The 13,075-nt window shown below is 43.0% G+C and overlaps 2 protein-coding genes across 2 annotated transcripts in view; one reads left to right on the plus strand and one right to left on the minus strand.

The window, feature by feature from the left end:
- The window catches only part of LOC139370046 (zinc finger protein 850-like), a 125,531-nt gene that overhangs the window by 49,847 nt on the left and 62,609 nt on the right, over positions 1–13,075 (minus strand). Inside the window, exons 7-9 of the mRNA XM_071109352.1 lie at positions 10,115–10,642; positions 9,092–9,426; positions 8,547–8,765 (exon numbers count right to left, since the gene is read on the minus strand). Coding sequence (XP_070965453.1) covers positions 8,547–8,765; positions 9,092–9,426; positions 10,115–10,642 — 1,082 coding nt within the window. The remainder of the gene's footprint in view (positions 1–8,546; positions 8,766–9,091; positions 9,427–10,114; positions 10,643–13,075) is intronic.
- LOC139370061 (zinc finger protein 665-like) overlaps positions 4,285–13,075 on the plus strand; it is a 166,186-nt gene continuing 157,395 nt past the window's right edge. The window contains exon 1 of the mRNA XM_071109371.1: positions 4,285–4,800. Coding sequence (XP_070965472.1) covers positions 4,473–4,800 — 328 coding nt within the window. The 5' untranslated portion in view covers positions 4,285–4,472. The remainder of the gene's footprint in view (positions 4,801–13,075) is intronic.

Raw genomic sequence — 13,075 nt, forward strand, 5'->3', positions numbered from 1 at the left:
TTAATAAATTATTTGGTGACGTGATTATATTTAGTATAGTTTTATCTAAAAAGGACCACTTTTAAATATTTTACCATTTTAATTTTTCTGAAAATAACTGAGGACGATTGTTCTCCACTTCCTCCTCTGAGGAGACCCCACTGCACCCAAAGGACACCCAGCCAACTTGACACAATTGTGGGAAGCATTGGAGTCAACATGGGCCAGCATCCCTGTGGAATGCTTTCGACACCTTGTAGAGTCCATGCCCCGACGAATTGAGGCGGTTTAGAGGGGAAAAGGGGAGGGTCCAACTCCATATTAGGAAGGTGTTCCAGATGTTTGGTATAATCAGTGGATACATCTGCAATGTAGCAGACACTTTTATCTAAAGGGATTTGCAGTCATGTGTGCAAACACTTTACATATGGGTGGTCCCAGGAATCAAACCCACTACCCTGGTTTAACAAGCACTATACTCCACCAACTGAGCTACAGGACCACAAGGAATGATCAAGGAATGACGCAGATAAACACACACAGCCTGAGTTTCAGAAATATAATTGTATCAAAGACCGTAACATTGAAACTGCATATTTAGTTACAATCAAATATTATTTGTCACATGCGCTGAATACAACAGGTGTAGATCTTAACGTGAAATGCTTACTGACAAGCCCTTAACCAACAACGTAGATAAGAAAAATAAGGGTTGAGAAAATATTCCCCAAATAAAAAGTTTTAAAAAGTAGCTCAGTACCGAGGGGTAGTTCAGGCCTGAGGTGTAGACATTACCTGAGGTACCCCTCGGTCCTGAGCTTCCTCAGTAATGAGGCAGCCCTCAGTCCAGGTGGGCCCTTTGTTAGGGTTACTAGGCCAAGGTCGGCGGCGAGGGTCGCCACTCAAATGACGCTAAGAAAGCGGACTAAGACTATGGTAGAGTGGCGTCCACGTCCCGCCACAGTGGAAAGACGCCCACCCAGACCCTCTCCTATGGGTTTAGGTGTGCGGCCGGGAGTCCGCACCTATTATTTTGGTTAGGCCAGGGTGTGACATGGGTGATTTATGTGTTTCGTCTTGTCTAGGGGTTTATTAGATTTATGGGGTTGTGTTCATGTTAGGTGTCTAGGTAAGTCTATGGTTGCCTAGATTGGTTCTCAATCAGAGGATATATATAGAGGAGGTACCAGTACAGTGTCAATGTGGAGGCTATATACAGGAGGTACCAGTACAGAGTCAATGTGGAGGCTATATACAGGGGGTACCAGTACAGAGTCAATGTGGAGGCTATATACAGGGGGTACCAGTACAGAGTCAATGTGGAGGCTATATACAGGGGGTACCAGTACAGAGTCAATGTGGAGGCTATATACAGGAGGTACCAGTACAGAGTCAATATACAGGAGGTTCCAGTACAGAGTCAATGTGGAGACTAGTACAGGGGGTACCAGTACCGAGTCAATGTGGAGACTATATACAGGGGGTACCAGTACAGAGTCAATGTGGAGGCTATATACAGGAGGTACCAGTCCCGAGTCAATGTGGAGACTATATACAGGGGGTACCAGTACAGGGGGTACCAGTACAGAGTCAATGTGGAGGCTATATACAGGGGGTACCAGTACAGAGACAATGTGGAGGCTATATACAGGTGGTACCAGTACAGAGTCAATGTGGAGGCTATATACAGGAGGTACCAGTACAGAGGCAAAATACAGGAGGTACCAGTACAGAGTCAATGTGGAGACTAGTACAGGGGGTACCAGTACAGAGTCAATGTGGAGGCTATATACAGGAGGTACCAGTCCCGAGTCAATGTGGAGACTATATACAGGGGGTACCAGTACAGGGGGTACCAGTACAGAGTCAATGTGGAGGCTATATACAGGGGGTACCAGTACAGAGACAATGTGGAGGCTATATACAGGTGGTACCAGTACAGAGTCAATGTGGAGGCTATATACAGGGGGTACCAGTACAGAGTCAATGTGGAGGCTATATACAGGAGGTACCAGTACAGAGTCAATGTGGAGGCTATATACAGGAGGTACCAGTACAGAGACAATGTGGAGGCTATATACAGGAGGTACCAGTACAGAGTCAATGTGGAGGCTATATACAGGGGGTACTATTTTTTTTATTTTTTTTTATTTTAAGTCAGTTAAGAACAAATTCTTATTTTCAATGACGGCCTAGGAACAGTGGGTTAACTGGTCTAGGAACAGTGGGTTAACTGGTCTAGGAACAGTGGGTTAACTGCCTTGTTCAGGGGCAGAACGACAGATTTGTACCTCGTCAGCTCGCGGATTTGAACTTGCAACCTTTCGGTTACTAGTCCAATGCTCTAACCACTACCCTGCCGCCCAGTACAGAGTTAATGTGGAGGCTATATACAGGGGGGTACCAGTACCGAGTCAATGTGGAGACAATTTTCAGGGGGTACCAGTACCGAGTCAATGTGGAGGCTATATACAGGGGGTACCAGTACAGTGTCAATGTGGAGGCTATATAGAGGAGGTACCAGTACAGAGTCAATGTGGAGGCTATATACAGGGGGTACTAGTACAGAGTCAATGTGGAGGCTATATACAGGGGGTACCAGTACAGAGACAATGTGGAGGCTATATACAGGAGGTACCAGTACAGAGTCAATGTGGAGGCTATATACAGGAGGTACCAGTACAGAGTCAATGTGGAGGCTATATACAGGAGGTACCAGTACAGAGACAATGTGGAGGCTATATACAGGAGGTACCAGTACAGAGTCAATGTGGAGGCTATATACAGGGGGTACCAGTACAGAGTCAATGTGGAGGCTATATACAGGAGGTACCAGTACAGAGTCAATGTGGAGGCTATATACAGGAGGTACCAGTACAGAGACAATGTGGAGGCTATATACAGGAGGTACCAGTACAGAGTCAATGTGGAGGCTATATACAGGGGGGTACCAGTACCGAGTCAATGTGGAGACAATTTTCAGGGGGTACCAGTACCGAGTCAATGTGGAGGCTATATACAGGGGGTACCAGTACAGAGTCAATGTGGAGGCTATATACAGGAGGTACCAGTACAGAGTCAATGTGGAGGCTATATACAGGAGGTACCAGTACAGAGTCAATGTGGAGGCTATATACAGGAGGTACCAGTACAGAGTCAATGTGGAGGCTATATACAGGGGGTACCAGTACAGAGTCAATGTGGAGGCTATATACAGGGGGTACTAGTACAGAGTCAATGTGGAGGCTATATACAGGGGGTACCAGTACAGAGACAATGTGGAGGCTATATACAGGAGGTACCAGTACAGAGTCAATGTGGAGGCTATATACAGGAGGTACCAGTACAGAGTCAATGTGGAGGCTATATACAGGAGGTACCAGTACAGAGTCAATGTGGAGGCTATATACAGGGGGTACCAGTACAGAGTCAATGTGGAGGCTATATACAGGAGGTACCAGTACAGAGTCAATGTGGAGGCTATATACAGGAGGTACCAGTACAGAGACAATGTGGAGGCTATATACAGGAGGTACCAGTACAGAGTCAATGTGGAGGCTATATACAGGGGGTACCAGTACAGAGGTACATATCAGGAGCAGGTGTTGAAATAAAATACATACAGCTTTATACAGTTTGATTTAATGAGGCTTAATGACCAAAAGCACAATTCTATTTTGTAAACATGAGACAAGTGTACGAGGAGGCAGTGGGTTCAGAATAACTGATGACCAAAAAGGAATACAGATTATACCACCACCCAAAAGGGCACTTCGGAGACTGGAAGGGAAAAGGGGCATGTGCTCTACAAAGGTAGAGCCCTGTCTGTCCACGTCCTATCTGTCCTTAAACAAAGTGGGCACTGCTTCATGTTGCAACAGCAACACTCACCTAAATAGCCCATATGCCACTGGGTGAGAGAAGTTTTCATTATTTTTGGGCAGCATTATGTGAGGTGTTATTATGTGTTCTTACCGATGAGCCTTGGTCTATTTAGCTAGGAATATGCCACCATTGTCAATCTGTCACCTAATCCTACCTAATGAGCAGGCCAGACCTGGTGGAAAGTATTGGCTGTAAGAAGTAAGAGAAAAAATAACATCTGGTTGTTTTTAAATGATTTCTTATGACATTGCTTGTCAGAATAAACATTGTAATAGAGATTTTTCTCCAGTCTGTGTTACCCACTCCAGTCAGCAGATGGCGATGTGAGTCTTTCAGGTGATGCTTCTTGCGTGACGTCTAATCTTAGTGAGCGGAACTGGAGGTGTTTTCAACAGCGACAACACAGACTTCTGATTCAACCACGCGATTGTTTGCCTGCGAACATAAAACCGAAACATTGAAGCGTTTAAGACAAATCTTGTGTATATTACTCTTGGTGTTTTAAACAGAATTCTGTTTACCTATCTACTAGTTCATTGAAACGTGGATTGCTTGTTAAATTAGCAAATGTGTTAAATTGATATTGCACTAGGCTAATCTCCCGGAGCATGAGCTCACTAAGCTCAACGCAGATAGAAGCCCTGGTGAACGGAGAGGAAGAAGCTTTCAGGATGAAAAGGGAGGAAGAGGATACTATCACATTGAAAGAAGAAGAGGATGATATTACAGTGAAAGAGGAAGATGGGAAAGAGGTTGTCAAAGTGGAAGAGGAGGAAGTAGAAGCTTTCAGAATCAAAAAGGATGAAGATGCCGTAACATTGAAAGAAGAGGAAGAACCTTTTGGAGTAAAAGAGGAAGAGGAGGCTATCTCAAAAAAAGAGGAGGAAGACGTTTTGGGAGTGAAAGCGGAGGAGACTGAAGATCCGATTAACACCAGTGAGTACTGTCTTAAAAACAGGGGCACAAACTATGCAGTTGTTGAACTAATGTGGGGTTTGAAAGGGGCATTCTACTGAAGTTATACACTTGAATATGTTGTTCAATACTGTAGGAATTGTTTAAGGGGCAATCTGCCATTGGTTCATATATTTCGCAGACTCTTAAATTAGATGTATTGATTTCTCCATGTGGTCTACATTCAAGTTCCCCATCTAATATAACAGGCTTTTAAAATTCAATATTGGAGCATAATTTATACTTAAAATATCGAAGGGATGCAAAAGGAATCCATTTTGTGAAATGACCCTTTAACATTTACATCACAAACAATATTTTACGAAATCATGACAAAAGTGGTCAATTTTGGTGCTTTTAGACATATTCATGCCTCTTGTAAGACTCTGTGATTGTAATAGTAGATCATAAGTTTACCATCTGTTTGATGTTCTCATTCACACAGGAGAGAGACATGACTATGGTGGATCCTCTGCGGAGCCTCAACAACATCCTGATGCTGACGAGGCAGAGAAGTGTCTCTCCAGATCAGATCACCAGATGGTACAGCTTGGTCTGGTCTAGCATACAGCTTGCTCTCTCTGGGTCTGGGTTTCTGTAAAGCATTTTATGTCAACCGTTACATCAGCATTCATAATGATGTGCGTCTGTCCCCTCTTTATGGTTACCAGGACAACATAAGCCCTTCCTCCCTCACGGAGTCCCCGTGTCATGCCTCTCCTGGTAGCACCTTACTACTGGGTATGAAGAGGTTGTCTGTGCTGCTGGTGGACTGCAGGAAAACAACGGGGCTGAGTGGAACTGTGAGAGGAGGAGAAGAAAGGATCAGATTTAACTCATCACAGTAAGTGCTGTAGTTTAGTTTGAACAAATATTATTGTTCTCTATTTTTAATTTTAATTTTAACATTATTTAACTAGGCAAGTCAGTTAAGAACAAATTCTTATTTTCAATGACTGCCTAGGAACAGTGGGTTAACTGCCTGTTCAGGGGCAGAACGACAGATTTGTACCTTGTCAGCTCGGGGGTTTGAACTTGCAACCTTCCAGTTACTAGTCCAACGCTCTAACCACTACCCTCTATAGAGTCAATGTGGAGGCTATATACAATTTGACTTAATGACCAAATGACCAATTCTATTTTGTAAACATGAGACAAGTGTACGAGGAGATGCGTGTCTCATGAACTTTAAGTAGCCTTTATTTGTTGTGATATAATCCTTTAGAGACAGGATTGTGTCACGGATCTGGGGAAGTGGACCAACGCATTTCTGCAGCATTGAAGGTCCTAAAGAACACAGTGGCCGCCATCATTCTTAAATGGAAAGTTTGGAAGTTTGGAACCACCAAGACTTCCTAGTGCTGGCCGCCCAGCCAAACTGAACAATTGGGGGAAAAGGGCCTTGGTCAGGGACGTTACTGAGAACCCGATGGTCACTCTGACAGAGCTCAAGAGTTCCTCTGTGGAGATGGGAGAACCTTCCAGAAGGACAACCATCTCTGCAGCACTCCACCAATTTGGCCTTTTTGGTAGAGTGGCCAGACGGAAGCCACTTCTCAGTAAAAGGCACATGAAAGTCTGTTTGGAGTTTGCCAAAAGGCACCTAAAGGACTCAGACCATCAGATACAAGATTCTCTGATCTGATGAAACCAAGATTGAACTCTTTGGCCTGAATGCCAAGTGTCAGGTCTGGAGGAAACCTGGCATCATCCCTACAGTGAATCGTGGTGGTGGCAATATCATGGTGTTGGGATATTTTTTCAGCGGCAGGGACTGGGAGACTAGTCAGGATCAAGGGAAAGATGTACGGAGCAAAGTACAGAGAGATAATTGATGAAAACCTGCTCAAGAGCACTCAGGACCTCAGACTGGGGCAAAGGTTCACCTTCCAACAGGACAACGACCCTAAGCACACAGCGAAGACAACATAGAAGTGGCTTTGGGACAAGTCTCTGAATGTCCTTGAGTGGCCCAGCCAGAGCCCGGATTTGAACCTGATCGAACAACTGTGAAGAAATCCTGAAAATAGCTGCGCAGTGACGCTCTCCATCCAAACTGACCAATCTTGAGAGGATCTGCAGAGAAGAATGGGAGAAAACACCACAAATACAGGGGTGCCAAGATTGTAGTGTTATACCCAAGGCGGCTTGAGGCTATAATCACTGCCAAAAGTGCTTCAACAAAGCACTGAGTTAAGGTTCTGAATACTTATTGAAATGTGATATTTCAGTTTTAATTTTAAAATGCATTTGCAAACATTTCTAAAATCCTGTTTTTGCTTTTGTCATTATAGGGCGTTGTTGTGCAGATTCATTGTAAGGGATTTCCTCCGCTTCTTCCGAAGAGGAGAGGCAAGAAGGATCGGAGGACCAATATGCGGCGTGGTAAGTGTCCATGGTTCTTTTAATAAGAAATAGTACACATGAACAACTGAATACAAAAAACAATAAACGTGGAATGAACGAAACCCAAAACAGTACCGTGTGGTGAAAAACACAGACACGGAAACAAACACCCACAAACGCACAGTGAAACCCAGGCTACCTAAGTATGATTCTCAATCAGAGACAACTAATGACACCTGATTGAGAACCACCGAAGGAAATAAAGGAAATAAAGGTCAGAACGTGACATTCTTGAGGAAAACCTCCCAATTTAATCAATTTTAGAATATTCCAGTAAATTCAGGAAGTAAACTGAAAATTCCCAATTCTCTTCTATGGTTTTCAATGAGGAAAATGTGGAATTTGGTTTACTTTCTGAATTGACTGGAAATGAAATGGATTTGACTCCAACCCTGGTTTTACTACAAATCTGTCAACGTCATCATTTAGTCAATCGATGTTATAATGCATAAAGCTCACAGATGTGATCGTTCTCATTCAGAGTAAATTATTCTAATTGAATAAAACAGAATTAAACAAATCAAATGTATTATGTACCTGAATAACTTCAACAACCTGGTTGATTCTCTGGTTGATTCTCTGCTCAACAACACTGACTGTGAATCAATCTGGTTGATTCTCTGGTTGATTATCTGGTTGATTCTCTGGTTGATTCTCTGCTCAACAACACTGACTGTGAATCAATCTGGTTGATTCTCTGGTTGATTCTCTGCTCAACAACACTGACTGTGAATCAATCTGGTTGATCAATTTTATTTGTCACATACACATGGTTAGCAGATGTTAATGCGAGTGTAGCGAAATGCTTGTGCTTCTAGTTCCGACAATGCAGTAATAACCAACAAGTAATCTAGCTAACAATTCCAAAACTACTACCTTAATTATAGACACAAGTGTAAGGGGATAAAGGATATGTACATAAAGATATATGAATGAGTGATGGTACAGAGCGATGGTATCATCTCCTTAGTTTTGTAGGTCAAATATATGTTTGAGTATACCCTGTACCATTTAATTTCATATGGTAAAGACAGGTAAACACATTGTCAGTCAACAATATAAGACAACGGGAGCACTGTGTATGTTCTCTGATAAATGTTAAGCCAATGTGATGTGAAATATCAATATACACGCTAAGAGAAGTAATTTCTCTCTCCTGTGTGGATTCTCATATGACGTTTAAGTGATTGTTATGAGTAATATGTTTTCCCACAGTCTGAGCTTTTCTAAGTCTTCTCCTCTGTGTGCAGTTTAATGTGTTCTTTCAGGCTTCCTAAATGGGCAAAAGCTTTGCACCCTAGGAGGAGTGGTAAGGCTTCTGCCCTGTGTGTATTCTCTCATGTCGTTTCAACGTCCCTGATTGGCTGAAACACTTTCCACACTGGGAGCAGTGGAAAGGCTTTTCCCCTGTGTGTATTCTCTCATGCTGTTTCAGCTCCCCCAAATGGTTGAAGCGCTTTCCACATTGGGAGCAGTGGTAAGGCTTCTCTCCTGTGTGTATTCTCTCATGGTGTCTCAGGGTCCCTAAACCGGTAAAACTCCTTCCACACTGGGAGCAATGGTATGGCTTCTCCCCTGTGTGTATTCTCTCGTGCTGTTTCAGCTCCCCCGACTGGTTGAAACGCTTTCCACATAGGGAGCAATGGTATGGCTTCTCCCCTGTGTGTATTCTCTCGTGCTGTTTCAGCTCCCCCGACTGGTTGAAACGCTTTCCACACTGGGAGCAGTGGCTTCTCTCCTGTGTGTACTCTCTCATGTCGTTTCAGCTCCCCTGAATGGTTGAAACACTTTCCACACTGGGAGCAGTGGCTTCTCTCCTGTGTGTACTCTCTCATGTCGTTTCAGCTCCCCTGAATGGTTGAAACACTTTCCACACTGGGAGCAGTGGTGAGGCTTCTCCCCTGTGTGTATTATCTCATGTTGTTTCAGACCCCATAACCCGTTACATCCCTTTCCACATTGGGAGCAGTGGTAAGGCTTCTCCCCTGTGTGTATTATCTCATGTTGTTTCAGGTCCCATAACCCGTTACAACACTTTCCACACTGGGAGCAGTGGTAAGGCTTCTCCCCTGTGTGTATTATCTGGTGTTGTTTCAGGTGTGCTTTTTGGTTGAAACACTGTCCACACTGGGAGCAGTGGTAAGGCTTCTCCCCTGTGTGTATTCTCTCATGAGCTTTCAGGTGTGCTTTCTGGTTAAAACTCTTTCCACAGTGGGAGCACTGGTGTCGTCTTGCTGGTTTGGACGTCCCTGGCTCTGGTTCCTCTGAGTCTGGTCTTTCTCCTGCCAAAGACAGTGTTATTTTTAAATAGAGACCCAGATGAAACCACATGATAAAACAACCTTGCTACGAAGGTAAATCCTAAATCAGATCTCTCAATAACCTGAGGCCAGTTTTAACAATCTTATTACAAACTTATTTCATTCATCCTATTTTACAAGTCAGAACACAAAAACCTAGACAGTTGTAGGACACTGAAGACACAGACGTCGCTGGATTCCAATTGAACAGGTGGTTCTAAATATATAACTTTCATAGCTGTATGATACAGAATGTGACCTACACACTTCCTTAAACATCAAATAACTAAAGAAGTCATTTTGTGTGGAAATCCAAAACTTGTTTTTACGTCACAGATACAAAGCACATCAGTAACATCTCCCCGTTGTTGAAAGGGTTCGACACATTGCTGTTTAAATGGACCAATTTCTTATTTAGACATTCACAGATGTTCAACATTTTGATTATCGCTGATACCACAGCAGAATGCTGTGGTAGTCATGCTGGTTAAGTGTGACTTGAATAAATAAATCACTGACATTGTCAATAGCAAAGCACCCGCACACCATCACATCTCCTCCTCCATGCTTCACGGTGGGAACCAACGGACAAAGCACTTTCCACATTGGGAGCAGTGGTAAGGCTTCTCTCCGGTGTGTATTCTCTCGTGTTGTTTCAGCTCCCAAGACTGGTTGAAACACTTTCCACATTGGGGGCAGTGGTAAGGCTTCTCTCCTGTGTGTATTCTCTCATGTAGTTTCAGCTCCCCCGAACGGACAAAGCACTTTCCACATTGGGAGCAGTGGTAAGGCTTCTCTCCTGTGTGTATTTTCTCGTGTTGTTTCAGCTCCCAAGACTGGTTGAAACACTTTCCACACTGGGAGCAGTGGTAAGGCTTCTCCCCTGTGTGTATTCTCTCGTGTTGGTTCAGGGATGCTTTCTGGTTGAAACACTTTCCACACTGGGAGCAGTGGTAAGGCTTCTCTCCTGTGTGTATTCTCTCGTGCCGTTTCAGCACCCCTGACTGGTTGAAACCCTTTCCACACTGGGAGCAGTGGTAAGGCTTCTCCCCTGTGTGTATCCTCTCGTGTTGTTTCAGGTGTGCTATCTGGTTACAACTCTTTCCACAGTGGGAGCACTGGTGTCGTCTTGCTGGTTTGGACGTCCCTGGCTCTGGTTCCTCTGAGTCTGGTCTTTCTCCTGCCAAAGATAGTGTTATTTTTAAATAGAGACCCGAATGAAAAACCACATGATAAAACAACCTTGCTACGAGGGTAAATCCTAAATCAGATCTCTCAATAACCTGAGGCCAGTTTTAACAATCTTAGTGTGATTTTAAAACAAATGCAGAGCTTCCCGGTAATTACTGCTATGTTTACATTACTTATTTTATTCATCCTGTTTTACAAGTCAGAACACAAAAACCTAGACAGTTCTAGGACACTGAAGACACAGACGTCGCTGGATTCCAATTGAACAGTTGGTTCTAAATATATAACATTCATAGCTGTATGATACATAATGTGACCTACACACTTCCTTAAACATAAAATAACTAAATAATTAATTTTGTGTGGAAGTCCAAAACTTGTTTTTACGTCAGATACAAAGCACATCAGTAACATCTCCCCGTTGTTGAAAGGGTTCGAAACATTGCTGTTTAAATGGACCAATTTCTTTATTTAGACATTCACAGATTTTCAACATTTTGAACTTGTAGGCTGCTTTTCCTTTACTCTGCGATCCAACTCATCCCAAACTATCTCGATTTGGTTGAGGACGGGGGATTGTGTAGGCCAGGTCATCTGATGCAGCACTCCATCACTCTCCTACTTAATCAAATAGCTCTTACACAACCTGGAGGTGTGTTGGGTCATTGTCCTGTTGAAAAACAAATGACAGTGGGACTAATCCCAAACCAGATGGGATGGCATATCGCTGCAGAATGCTGTGGTAGTCATGCTGGTTAAGTGTGACTTGAATAAATAAATCACTGACATTGTCAATAGCAAAGCACCCGCACACCATCACATCTCCTCCTCCATGCTTCACGGTGGGAACCACACATGCGGAGATAATCTGTTCATCTACTCCTCGTCTCACAAAGACATGACGCTCGGAACCAAAAATCTCACATTAAGACTCATCAGACCCAAGGACAGATATCCACCACTAATGTCCATTGCTCGTGTTTCTTGGCCCAAGCAAGTCTCTTCTTCTTATTGGTGTCCTTTAGTAGTGGTTTCCTTGCAGCAATTCGACCATGAAGGCCTGATTCACGCAGTCTCCTCTGAACCGATGATGTTGAGATGTGTCTCTTGCTTGAACTTTGTGAAGCATTTATTTGGGTTGCAATTTCTAAGTCTGGTAACTCTAATGAACTTATGCATCAGAAGTAACTCTGGGTCTTCCATTCTTGTGGTGGTCCTTAAAGTAATGATGGACTGTTGCTTCTCTTTGCTTATTTGAGCTGTTCTTGACATAATATGGACTTCACCTTTTACCCAATAGGGCTATCTTCTGTATACCCCCATACCTTGTCACAACACAACTGATTGGCTCAAACACATTAAAACCTGTTATGGCACATTAACTCTTGAAACTAGGGGGCACTATTTTAATTTATGGAAAAATAACGTTCCCAAAGTAAACGGGCTATTTCTCAGGACCAGGTGCTAGAATATGCATATAATTGACAGCTTAGGATAGAAAACACTATAAAGTTTCCAAAACTGTAAAAATATTGTCTGTGAATATAACAGAACTGATATTGCAGGCGAAAGCCTGAGAAAAATCCAATCAGGAAGTGACTCTTATTTTGAAGCCTCTGCATTCCTATGCATCCCTATTTACCATTGAAAGGGATATCAACCAGATTCCTTTTTATATGGCTTCCCTAATGTGTCTTCAGTCACTAGACATAGTTTCAGGCTTTTATTTTGAAAAATGAGCGTGAACGACAACATTGCGTCAGTGGTCAGGTGGTGGCTCTCAGAGTGATTTGTGCGTAATAGACAAAGGCGGCCCTTGTGCCTCTCGCTCCTAGTGAAAAGCCAATTGTCCCGGTTGATATATTATCGAATAGATATTTGAAAAACACCTAGAGGATTGATTATAAAAAAAGGTTTGCCATGTTTCTGTCGATATTATGGATCAAATTTTGAGTTTTTTTCGGCGTTGTCATGACCGCAACTTCCGGTGGATTTCTCAACAAAACTGAGGTATTTTGGCTATAATAAATCATCTTTATGGAACAAAATTAACATTTGCTGTCTAACTGGGAGTCTCGTGGGTGAAAACATCCGAAGCTCATCAAAGGTAAACGATTTAATTTGATTGCTTTTCTGATTTTCGTGACCAAGCTCCCTGCTGCTAGCTGGACATAATGCTATGCTAGGCTATCGATAAACTTACACAAATGCTTGTCTTGCTTTGGCTGTAAAGCATAATTTCAAAATCTGAGATGACAGGGTGATTAACAAAAGGCTAAGCTGTGTTTCACTATATTTCACTTGTGATTTCATGAATATGAATATTTATATTAAGATTTTTTGTCCGTTGACACCTGTTT

The sequence above is a fragment of the Oncorhynchus clarkii genome, chromosome 17 (assembly GCF_045791955.1).
Source record: "Oncorhynchus clarkii lewisi isolate Uvic-CL-2024 chromosome 17, UVic_Ocla_1.0, whole genome shotgun sequence".
In the NCBI taxonomy this organism is placed as follows: Eukaryota; Metazoa; Chordata; class Actinopteri; order Salmoniformes; family Salmonidae; genus Oncorhynchus; species Oncorhynchus clarkii.